Source organism: Siphateles boraxobius, unplaced genomic scaffold (genome assembly GCF_051911475.1).
Source record: "Siphateles boraxobius isolate OS27281-9 unplaced genomic scaffold, OSU_SipBor_1 48, whole genome shotgun sequence".
Taxonomy (NCBI): domain Eukaryota; kingdom Metazoa; phylum Chordata; class Actinopteri; order Cypriniformes; family Leuciscidae; genus Siphateles; species Siphateles boraxobius.
Genome location: NW_027509119.1, coordinates 10,804,163 through 10,816,483, shown reverse-complemented (window position 1 = coordinate 10,816,483; position 12,321 = coordinate 10,804,163). Strand labels below are relative to the sequence as shown.

Below are 12,321 nucleotides of genomic sequence, written 5' to 3'. Positions count from 1 at the left end.
ATGTTAATAAAAGCCCTGAAACCCTACACTAAAACTAACTGATATTGTTTACAATAGCACACATGGTCTAAAAACACACTTGTTGATGTAACTGTGCCATTTTATCTTGCTTCTACCAGTCTTTGAGCTCTTTATTGTGACTCGGGCTTCACAGGTGCAGTGCTGTACCAGGTGAACTACCGAACAAGTTTACTATATCAGAAAAGCCAGACAAATGGAGCTGGTTATGTGATGCAAACATTAAAATGTAGGCTATTCGTTTACAAATAATGCAATTTCAGGTTGGCATTTATGTGAGGTTAAGACTAAAAAAAGAATTGTGAAAATAGTGGGTAAGCTTCCATTATCCTAGCTTTTCCCTTTATTCAGTTTGTCTTAAAATCATTCACTTGCTCTGCAATCTGATTTACACACTTTCCTCTATTTTTGTTGGAGTCAAACACCATCTTATATGTGTGTCTTTCTCACAGAACCCCAAGACTTTCCCCCTGGGAGAGGGAAATAAAGTATTTTTAGCAGTTGCACTTCTGTGTTGCTTGTCATCTCTTCGTCCCTCCTTTTTTCCCATATTTCCTGATTCCAGTCCATGGGAAAGATACATCCTCCACCCAGTTTCTCACTTTCGTTCTGTTGCCATTGGCTCGCTACCGCTGCTCGTCAACAATTCTCTGCCCTAGGGAAGATGTCTCCATAGTAACTGCCTTCGCTGAGGCAACTCGTCAGGACATTCAGTGGAGCCAGGTTATTTCAGCACGATTCAGCGATTTACATAGAGCCAAAACATGTCTTTTGACACTGGGCTAGAGAAATGAGGGAAAGATGACAGGAAAGAGAAAGGAAAAATAAATGAAGGACAGAAAGAGCGAGTGAAAGAAAGGAAGTCAATCAATCAGGGAAAGCAAAACAAACCATTGTAAATAAAGGAGGGGGTGAAGAGGTTTTGTCTGGGATGTAAAGGGCAAATAACTTCAAAAGTAAAGAAATCATCCCTGTGCATGCGTTTGTTTTTATAAGTCCTTTTCCTAGAAAATCTGTGAAGCAGCATCCCAGTGGAAAATTGTATTGCTCAGTCAGAGGTGCTATAAAATGAGCGTGGATAGTAGCAACATGATCTTATGAGTATCCACATGTATTTATACTTCACCTCAGCATGCGTACATTTACCTTTGTTTGCATAGGCACTAAACGTACAATATTGATTTATTGACAGCTTCTAAAGCTAATTTACGAATGAACAACTTTACAGAAGTACAAACATTTACGAATCTTTATTTAATCTGTGAATACTTAATTCATGGAATACTATTTATGATCAACGAGATTTCGGGTGATGTGTGCTTTCACAGAGTAGATCGAGATGGTATCTAAGTAAAAATATTGTCACTGTTCTTTTTTGTTTTTTCTGTTTCATTTTTTTATATTGTTGAAAAGTGGTTTTGTATAGGTTATTGTGTGTATGTCTGACCTATAAGTGTGAAGAAGCGAGGTTTCACCAGCACAATGATGGGCTGCTATAAATAGAATTGGTTTCTGTCATCATTAAAGTTCATATTCCTCTCTGTCATACTGTATTTATTGCCTGAACATGCAACTAGTTCACCACACATTAAACTAAATGGGTTTGAAAATTCAACAAGAACAACTTTTTCTAATGATTCCATGTCCATAACGTGGTATCTTTCCATTAGCAATTCATGAGTTCCCTGAGGACATCTTCACCAAAGAACAGCGTAAGAGAGGTGCCATACTACTACACGTGCTATGTGTGAGTGAGATGCATCTATCTATCTATCTATCTATCTATCTATCTATCTATCTATCTATCTATCTATCTATCTATCTATCTATCTATCTATCTATCTATCTATCTATCTATCTATCTATCTATCTATCTATCTAATCTTCTCTCTTCTTGTTGCAGGCCATCTATATGTTCTACGCACTTGCTCTTGTTTGCGATGACTATTTTGTCCCCTCCCTGGAGAAGATCTCAGAGGTGAGTCATGCCACCTGTCAGACATTTCAGTTGGAAAAAGAATGACAACACGTTACTTTTGCCATTTCTTTGGAAAACGAAGTGATGGCAGCCTTGTTTCCCTGCTCCCATGGGTCAGCACTGATGCTATGTGTCAGGAACTCTGGGTTAAGTGTTAATTAACACATCAAGATTGGAAGGTGTGTTTCCTTTTGGGAAATTCCCTTTATTCATGTTCCGTTAGGAAATTACCTTTTTTCACAATTTGTCAGGATTTAATAATTCCTTTAAAACATCAGAGATTCATGCCGCTGGGAACCCTTGTGAAGAAGAACTAAACTTAGCATACTTTTAAAAAGAGTACTTATTACAACAAGATACTTCAAAATAATATACATAAGTTCTGTCACCGTTATGTTCTGTTAGTTTCTGTTCTCATGAACTTTCAGTTTATTTTCATTTGTCACGTGTACTTGTGCAGAGCAAACTTCTACACCAACGACCACGGTGAAGTCGCGTTACATACGTTCATATTGTTGTAAGCACAACAATATGAACTGGGATTTATTCTTTGCGGTAACCTGTGTGGACTGCATCATAATTACGGTCAGCCTCTCAAGTTTGATTGCATCACCACCACCACAGAGCTCCGCCAGTCCTCCAGCCCCATCGCTACTGGACGTTTGCAGCCCTGAGCCATCTCTGGGGAAGCCCTGCCAGGACGTCTAGCCGCAGGTCATGCAACCACCAGCAGCGCCTGTCCAAGAGGATCCTGCGAGCTGCCTCTGGCCTCGGATCCCTTCGCTCCATCTCGACCTGTCGGCTCCGTCTTGGCTCCTCCTACCTTCAGCTCCACCAGAGACCCTCAGCCCAGTGGCTCCTCCGGGTTCCCTCGTCCCACCGGCTCCCCCTTGGTTAGTCGTCACACCACTTCTGCTACGGACTTTCAAGCCAATCCGCTGTGCTCTGTCCGTCCACCCTTCGGCTGCAGCAGGTTCCTCCTTCCTGTCGATATCGCCTCTGTCCTCAGGTACTCTGGCATCTCCTACGATGTTCGTCGCCCGAACATTGCTTGGGTCTCCAGAACCAGCGATGTCGCTCAGCTCGCTCGACCCTCCGTCTGCGCCATCGGATCCACCGGCTCTGTCTCCGTCAATAGTCGCCCAGATGTCAAAAGCCAAGCCAACAACATCTTGGCTCCTCCCTCCCTCGTCTCTGGCGTGGGCTGTCGACACTAAAGAGCTCTGGGTCTGTGCCATCAGGAGCTCTACATCGTTGCCGCTGGGGTTTTGTCGTCCTACCATCACAATCCCTTTGTGTCATCCTGCTGTCACCAGCCCGTCGCCACATCTTGCCATCACCCCTCCTTGTCTGCCGCTCACCATCCCATCACCATCACCTCATTCAACTCCAAAGCCCCCTCTGGCCCTCCCTCTGTTGTTCCGTCAGGGGGGCATGATATCACCATTATGTTCTGTTAGTTTCTGTTTTTGTGGACTTTTAGTTTGTTTTAATTTGTCTTGTGTTTCCTTGTGCAGATTCCCGCCACGCATCTGTCTCCTTGGTTACCGTCATTATTAGTTCAAACGTGTCAGCTGTGTTTAATTAATTATCCTCATTTCTGTTTAGTACTTAATTTGTTCCCTTTCCTGCACTCCATGTCAGGTCACAGTTATGTTATTCGTGTTTGCTATATGTCTGCCTGCCTTCGGGAATAGTATTATTAAAATAATTTTTATTTATAACCTTCTTAGTCTGTTCGCCTGCAAATACCCCATGACAAGTTCAAACTGAATGCAATGTTTTCAGACACTTAACTGTATGTTAATTGTAATTAAATTAAACCTGGTTGTGCTTTGGTTTGACCTTGCTAATGCCTACGATTCAATACCTCATAAGCTAGTTGAGACTGCCTTGGATCAACACCATGGTGGCATATATGCACTGATTCACACATCTCTACTGTAAAATAACATGCCATCCAGATCCAACACGAGAAGTATTAGTAATAGTCAAACATTGTCTATTGAGCAAGTTACCTAATACATTTCATAATCCAATGAGTGCTGAACATTAAGTGACATACATCTACCCAAAATATTTCACAACCAGAACGGAACTAACATAAGTGATAATCCACTGCTAGGTGTGCTTTAAACAATTTAATGCATGAGAACCACCTGATGTGAAACGGAAACTCTGAATGGTAAAAATATTTTCGTCAGTTCCCTAGTGAAAAATAAATAATTAAATAAATATTATTTTAAATCCATTTATTTTGTGCTAAGTATACTACAAATACATTTACATATTTATGTACTTAATAGAAATGACCCTGCAGTTGTACTTTTGGAATACTTAACTGGTATACTTAAAGTCTGCTAAATTGGAACACCTAATTTTGTACTAAATGCACATTAATTGTGGAGAAGTAGTGCTGAAGTCCAAATAAATGCATACTTAAGTATATTTGATTGTGCTGAAGTGGAACTTTTCCAAGTCTACTTTAGGTACACTTTAAATATATTGCGATTAAAGACTGATATTATACAGAGATCATACAATCCTTACTAATAATGATATTAAAACACATTTTAGGCTTAATATTAAGAAATGTGCATTGTGCAATAAAAAAAATAGTCCAAATAAAGTTGAATTATAATTTTTTATCATTAAGTCTTAAATGATATGTCAATACATATGTTAATGGATTTGAAGTATACTGTCTACAGGTCGTTAGATCTAGCATTCTGCACACTTTATACACACACAGAAAATGTGGTCTAAAGATGCATCCTAGGATGCACTGGAACACATCCTAAGTGATGTTTCTGATGTTTTCCTCGTGTGTTCCGGATCTTTCGTCATTATACTCCCTCAGGCGACCCAGCTAGGGTTGAACAGTCCCAGCAGCATTAGCCCACGAATCACTCCTCCTGATCCACAGCCATCTAGATCCACTAGCCCTCTCTGTTTCCAACGTAGACTTAATAAAAGTAATTTCGTTATTACTTCTATTGTCTTGTAAATTTAAAGCTGAATGTACTGATAAGCATTTATGGTATACTAAATATATTTTATTGTCAGTTCTAATGAAACTTGTAGGTCATGTATTTTAATATATTTGTAATTATACAAAGTTTGTAATGATAAAGTTGCAATTTAGTACCTTTAAAATATCATGTAATATTAAAAATAATATTATCTGCAAGGTCAAATAATAGTTTTTTAAAAAATATATACTTTTTGGTGTACATTACAATAGAGCACACAAGGGAAGTCTTTTTAAAGGGGCATTCGTCAACTATTTCAACTTAATAAAACCGTTTAGAAATCATTTGGATGGTTTAATAACCTGTTCTGGTGAGAATGGGGACTTTCCCCGCTCCCCCCACCGTTCCTAGGCGGAAAACCAACCTTGCAACATGAGGACTAACGTCCCGGTAGTTGGAAATAGGAAGTCTCTTGAGAAGCGAGAACGAGCGAGAAACACAAACTGCTTTACGGCAATTCGACATAAACGCACACACCGCCCTCAATGTGTATGATGTATTACCCACCTCGGTAGACATAGCTCCACACGATAAAGTTGGCCAGCTCCGATAATAACAAATGCACATGAGCAGCGGTAGATAGGGGGAGGAGGGTCCCGCCATTGAGTTTTTTTACGACATTGTTGTGAAATATACACCTCACAGCTGTAGGGGGAGGTCGTTGAGAAAACATGCGACAACAAAAGTGAAAATCAGCAAAGAAATAGCTAGAGTTGCCGAATGCCCCTTTAACAAGGGAAGTTTGGTTGATGTACATGGCATTTGGTGGGGTATCCGTGAGTGCAGATAAATATCTTGAAACATTGTGTAAGACACTGTACAAGGAATCGTCAAAGAAACAGTTTTATTATTTTCATAGTATTGCTAGTACCCATGATTAATCATCTTCTGTATATAATGCTTTTCACTAGAATCTGCAGCTGAGTGAAGATGTGGCTGGAGCTACTTTTATGGCTGCAGGAAGTTCTGCTCCCGAATTATTTACTTCCTTAATTGGTCAGTTTTCTTTTTCACTACCTTTGATTACCTACCTCCACTTAATGGGTTATGATTGGTTGAGATGTGCACATACTACTTTTTATATATTACATTGCAAAAGTCCTGTCCTCAACACTGTGATGACAGATTGATGCATTTTTTAACAAAATTTTTACCTGCATAAAATTGTTTAAAAGGTAAATCATAATTTACTCACCTTCATTACAAACCCATTGAACACAAAAGGAGACATTTTAAATATTCAAGTTGTTCTTTTACATACAATGAAAGCATATAATGACAAATGCAGTATCGCATGACTTTCATTCAAGCTTATGTTGAAACTGTTCAATACTTTAAATAAATTATAGATATTACATTATAGTATGACTTTCTTTTACAATATATATATATATATATATATATATATACACGTTATTTCCTGTAAATCTGCTTTGAAACAATGTGTATTGTAAAAATCAGCATACAAATAAATAAGAATTGACTTGAAGTTACCAGGGACTGTCAAGCTCTACTGAGGACAGAAAAGTCCTTATTTACTGAAAATCTGGTTCAAAATGAATTTATAGTTCGTTTTTTTTTAGTTTGTTACCTTCAAACAGTTATTATATTCCTTTAGAAAAAAAGCTGAAACATTCTTTAAAAGTTAATCCTTTTGTGTTCTTTGGATGAAATTGTTGTAATTGATGTAATTGATGTTATTCCTCTGCCTCGTATTGTTACCATTGTTCATGTGCTATATGACAGGTGTATTTATCACAGAGGGGGATGTCGGCGTAGGCACCATTGTAGGGTCGGCTGTCTTCAACATACTGGTCATCATTGGAGTGTGTGGCATCTTTGCCCGTCAGGTAGACATTATGATCTACCAATCTGACCTCATCATTCATTCCTCTCAGCTTATGAGCAAATTAAGCAGAAGCATAACATTGTGTGAGGAAGGTACAAATGACCTTTGAGAGGAAAAAGTCAGCATTGTGAAAAATAAACTTGTACTTGCAAGAAAAAAAAGTAAGAATTGTGAGCTGACACTTGGAATAAGAACACTTGAAATAAGAATATTGCCACAGTTTCTTGTGTGTCCATTTGTGCCCTAGACGGTGGTCCTTACCTGGTGGCCTATGTTCAGAGACTCGTTGTACTACATCTTCTCAGTGTTGGCCTTGATTTTGGTGAGTATATGGGTGTGGACAAAAGAGAAGAGAAATAGTATAAAGCAATTTATATTGTTTTATTAAGGCAGGGTTTTGCAAATGGGTGTTCATGAGGGAACTGCAGGGGATTCATGAGTTGATGAAAAGCTAATTAATTAATTCAACTGGATGTAACAATAACCAAATTGGGCTGCAGAATTTGCGATATATATTATTAAATCGAGATTATCAAATCGAAGAAGTTCCCTTTTGAGTGGAACTCAATGCTGCGTAATGACGCTATGGGAACACTTTTGCATGAGCCAGTGTCTGAAGCATGTGTGGAAAAAGACAATCTTGATTGGTCAACAGCATAATAGATGCCTGAAATGCACATCACCAGCTTCTCAAGAGAAGAAAACCAGGCAGATAACACATTTGCAGAGACCGTGCATAGATTACGGGTCCGCAACAAAATAAGCCAGAAGGAAATGTTAAGCAGATGGGTGTTCCTCCTTCTTTCTCTCCTATCTCCGACTATGTTGTAACTGGCTGATTATTGGCTGTGCTTAATAAACTCTCTATTTTAGCACTTTCCTCTCTATTTTGAATGATAAATAGGCATCAGGATCTGAGGAGTTTTAGATGTATGTTATATATATATATATATATATATATATATATATATATATATATATATATATATATATATATATATATATTCATGCGTCTCATTTTTACAGCTGAGGCATATCCGAGTTCCTTCCTGGGGTCTTTCCATAGTCCTGGAAGTCCTATCAGAAGCTATGGTTGAGCCCTTGGAGTCAGACTCAGAAAAGTTTCTGATTTTGCTTAAGAGACTGAGCAGAGAAAGAGCAGAGGTTGAGCCACTGGAGGCTTGGCGAAGAGCTAACAACATCTGCATTAATGCTAAGGAAACTTAGGAAATGATTGTGGATTTTAGGGGGGTCGTTAGGAACCTTCCTGTTCCTATCGACATTGGAGGAACTCCTGTTGAATTCGTCCCTAGTTTCAAATATCTGAGGACATACATCGACCACACATCGACCACGACCTAACCTGGCATACCAATGCCATGAGTATAATAAAGAAGGCCAATCAATGGCTGTACTTCTTAAGGAGGCTCAAGAGGGCTGGGACGGGCAACACAGTCCTTACATCCTTCTATAGGTATGCAGTGGAGAGTATCATCACGTCATGTGTTACCGTGTGGTTTGGAAACTGTTCTGCCACAGACAGGAAGGCTCTGCAGCTGTCTGTGGTGAAATTGGCACAGAGGATTACTGGTGGCAGTTTTCCAACAATTAAGAATATTTACATTAGTAGATTCAGGGACAGGGCTGCCAGTATTATGAAGGACTCTTCCCACCCTGCCTATGGACCATGCCCCGCTTCTCTCAAGAAGAAGGTTGCGTTCCATCCAGGCAAGAACAACTAGGCTCAGGTTTGAAAGGTGATGCGTGAGGACGCTGGTGTGTGTGTCGCCCCTCACAAATTGCCAAAACTTCCACAAAACTTGAGTCATTAGGCTTCTTTGAGTTTAACGATCAGGAAACTAGGATAAGGTGTGTTTTTGGATCTGCAAATATCTGTATTGACAACTGTTTGCTTGGTGCAACTGCGGCTTTGTAGCCTAATGTTACTCACTCATGCCGGCTGGCCGCCGGGTGTTTGCCCCGGCTAGTGATCCATCACAGACAAACAATTTTGGATTGTGTTTTCCAGTACCATCAACTGGGTAACTCTGTGCCGTGAGGCCTGGACTGCTTATAATCCTTTTCGACTGTTCTGTCACGTCTTCACTGCAACGTTGCTGACGTGGTCGAAGTTGTATGCATCCTCTCCAGCCCCTGTCTTTGGTAGCTAAGCTAGCTGCTGCTTCCTCGTACCATCATGTCACTAATCAAATATTCCTACCCGGAACTTCTGAACCTCTTCTGTCACATTTTACCAAACTGTCTTGATACCATCAAATCACTCAAACTCCTGTGTCACCCCCGCTATTTCGGGAGGGGCTCCCGATGTAAATTTGTTTACCTGGACCATGCTATTCCCACTGTTCTGTCGGACAGACGCTCTGTCGCAGTGAAACGACGTCATCGCCACAAAACACACGCGTGTTCTGTCAATCTAAGGTTCCTGGTCTGTGTTGATGTTGTTTCTTCTACACTGCCTGCTTTAGCACCTGCTAACAGGCCTGCAATGTTCATGTTATTGAACACTCGTTCCCTAAACAATAAAGCACTACGCATACATGACTTCATTACTGACAGGAAAATGGATTTTCTTTGCTTAACAGAAACCTGACAAAATCATCAGGATTTCATGACACTCAAACAAGCCACCCCATCAGGCTATGTGTACATACAGAAGCCTCGCTCTACGGGCCGTGGTGGTGGTCTGGCTGTTATACATCGAGCTGACATCCCTGTGAAAGAAATTCCAGTGCCTAACATCACCTCATTTGAGTGTCTCTGTTTCACATTGGCTGGGCCTGCACAGCTCCAGGTGGTCCTTGTCTACCACCCACCAAAAATCTCCACCATATTTATGGCAGAGCTATCAGAGCTACTCATCTCCGTCTGCTCCATGTCTCCATTCACACTCTTGCTCAGGGACTTCAATATCCATGTGGACTCTAACAGCTGTCCCTTTGCTTCTGAATTCCTGTCACTATTGGACTGCCTTAACATCACTCAGCACGTCAAAGGTCCCACTCACACCAAAGGTCACACACTGAATCTGGTGTGCTCAATTAGTGCTACTCCCTTCCAGCTGCAATGCATCAACCTAGCCATATCTGACCACAGTGCCGTCCTCTTTTATGTTCCAGTCTTTCTGCCTAGGCAACAACTCAAACGTACTATCACATTCCGGAACATCAAGCCTAGCCAGCACTGTAGGGACCCACCTGTCCTCAGATCCCCAGGACCCCGGGGTGGATAGCTTAGTCGTCCACTATAATACGGCGTTGTCTCTCAGCTTGGACTCTCTTGCTCCTCTCAAGACCCGGACTGTCTCTTTCTCCCGTCCTGCCCCCTGGTTCACTACCGAACTTCGCTCCATGAAGGCCACTGGTCGCCAGTTGGAAAGGCTCTATAAAAAATCTGGCCTCACTGTCCACCGCAAGGCCTTCATGTGAGGTCTTATAAAGATGCTCTCTCCAAGGCCAAAACACACCACTATTCTACCCTCATTGGTAACCAGCAAAATCAACCTAGAATGCTTTTTTCCACCATAAACCGGTTGCTCCGCCCTCATGATGCCCCCTGCCCCTTTTGACACTACTAATCTCGGCTCTAATTTCCTGGATTTCTTTCAGGCAAAAGTGGACTCTATCCATCAACAACTGCTGCCTCCTACTCCTGACCCTCTACCCACAAGTCACCCTCATGGGGTGCCCCCCCCCCAAACCCCCTTTCAGCTGCATGCTTGCCACAGCACTGCCTCTCCTCCTTCTCCCTTCAGGATGCAGCTCAAGTCGTTAAGTTGGTTACCAGAGCCAATATCTCCACCTGTTCACTGGACCCCATGCCTACTATTTTGGTCAAGGCATGCCTCCCTAACCTCTGTCCCATCATGGTGGACATCATAAACACTTCTCTGTTATCTGGCTTGGTACCCTCCGGCTTTAAAACAGCTACCGTTACCCCAATTCTCAAAAAGCCCAATCTGGACCCGGATGACCTCAACGACTATCGTCCGATCTCCAACCTTCCCTTTATGAGCCAAATCCTGGAAAGTACAGTCGCTGCCCAACTTCATCAACTAATGTCTCACTATGATCTCTATGAACCCCTTCAATCTAGCTTCAGAGCACATCACAGCACTGAGACTGCCCTTATTAAAATCATCAATGACCTCCTCATCGTTGCTGATTCTGGACATATCAGCATCTTCATTCTCCTAGATCTCTCAGCAGCCTTTGACACAGTTTCCCATACTATTCTTCTCTCTGAAAGTGTTGGCCTGTCCGGCTCAGCACTCTCCTGGTTCCAGTCATATCTCTCCAATAGGGAACAGTTCGTCACCTTTAGAGACTCTAACTTCCCCCCAGCCCCAGTCAAACAAGCTGTGCCTCAAGGTTCTGTGCTTGGATCTCTCCTTTTCACCATCTACATGATCCCCCTCGGTAAGATAATAACTTGGATGTCATCTAACCAACTCAAGCAAAAGAGCAGCAAAACAGAGCTAATGGAGGTGGCTCCCAAGCCGCTGCTCTCAAGGGTAGCCCCAATCCAATACATAGGTGCTGTTTTCGATTGCCCATTCGGTCATCCTTTAAGCCTTTTCTTCTACATCGTTTGATTTGCAAGAGTAAGAAAGGCTTCATCTCTTGACCTCTACCAACCTTGACCTCTGGACTCTGCTCACCATGCTCGATGGCAACGCGGATTCCCCACAGTGGAGAGAGCTCTCTGACAGTGCATTCCTCCTCTTTCCCAGATTTCGGCACCAGTGTAACGCAGTTCTTTGTTATGGGAAGAAGGAGGCAGGAACCGGCGAACATTCAAAGATTTTAATATAAAAAATAAAACAAATACAAAATGAAAGTAAAGACGGCAGTCCCTCACGGACGACTGCCGCCAACACATAATAAAACAAAACATCAAATAAAATCCAGGCCTGGCCTCTATTATATATATATATATATATATATATATATATATATATATATATATATATATATATATATATATATATATATATATATATACAATTATTTTTGTAGTTTATTTTGGATATAGTTAAAGGGTTGGTTTACTGCTTTTTTTCTTTGCATGATTGTGTTTATGGGGTGCAATGTAACATGTCTAAGTGTGTGTGTTTTTTTAAAAAGCCTTATTTTTCATAAATTTCACCTTTATTGTAAGCCGCTTTCTCCCCTGTCATTTGAACGACCGGTTGACTTCCTGATTCTATGAAACCACTCCCTCAGAAACAGGCAATGGGCTCAGATTGGTTAGTTGGGCCGGCGTGTTGTAGTTGGCCAAACTACGTAGTGCACGTAGTCCGGAAACTTCACGCCCATTACCTTTACAGGCGAAAGCTGCATGTGCTCCGGTCAAATGTAAATAGTGTCAATAGCCTACTGCCGTATCAGTTTGAGCCATATATCAGACCCAGAAAGAGGCAATGA

At 41.3% G+C, this 12,321-nt stretch overlaps 1 protein-coding gene across 1 annotated transcript in view; it reads left to right on the top strand.

Moving 5' to 3' along the window:
- Positions 1 to 12,321, top strand: part of LOC143710797 (sodium/potassium/calcium exchanger 3) — a 78,474-nt gene that overhangs the window by 45,830 nt on the left and 20,323 nt on the right. Inside the window, exons 3-7 of the mRNA XM_077201983.1 lie at positions 1,689 to 1,765; positions 1,922 to 1,996; positions 5,940 to 6,024; positions 6,775 to 6,878; positions 7,125 to 7,199. Of these exons, the coding sequence (XP_077058098.1) occupies positions 1,689 to 1,765; positions 1,922 to 1,996; positions 5,940 to 6,024; positions 6,775 to 6,878; positions 7,125 to 7,199 (416 nt within the window). The remainder of the gene's footprint in view (positions 1 to 1,688; positions 1,766 to 1,921; positions 1,997 to 5,939; positions 6,025 to 6,774; positions 6,879 to 7,124; positions 7,200 to 12,321) is intronic.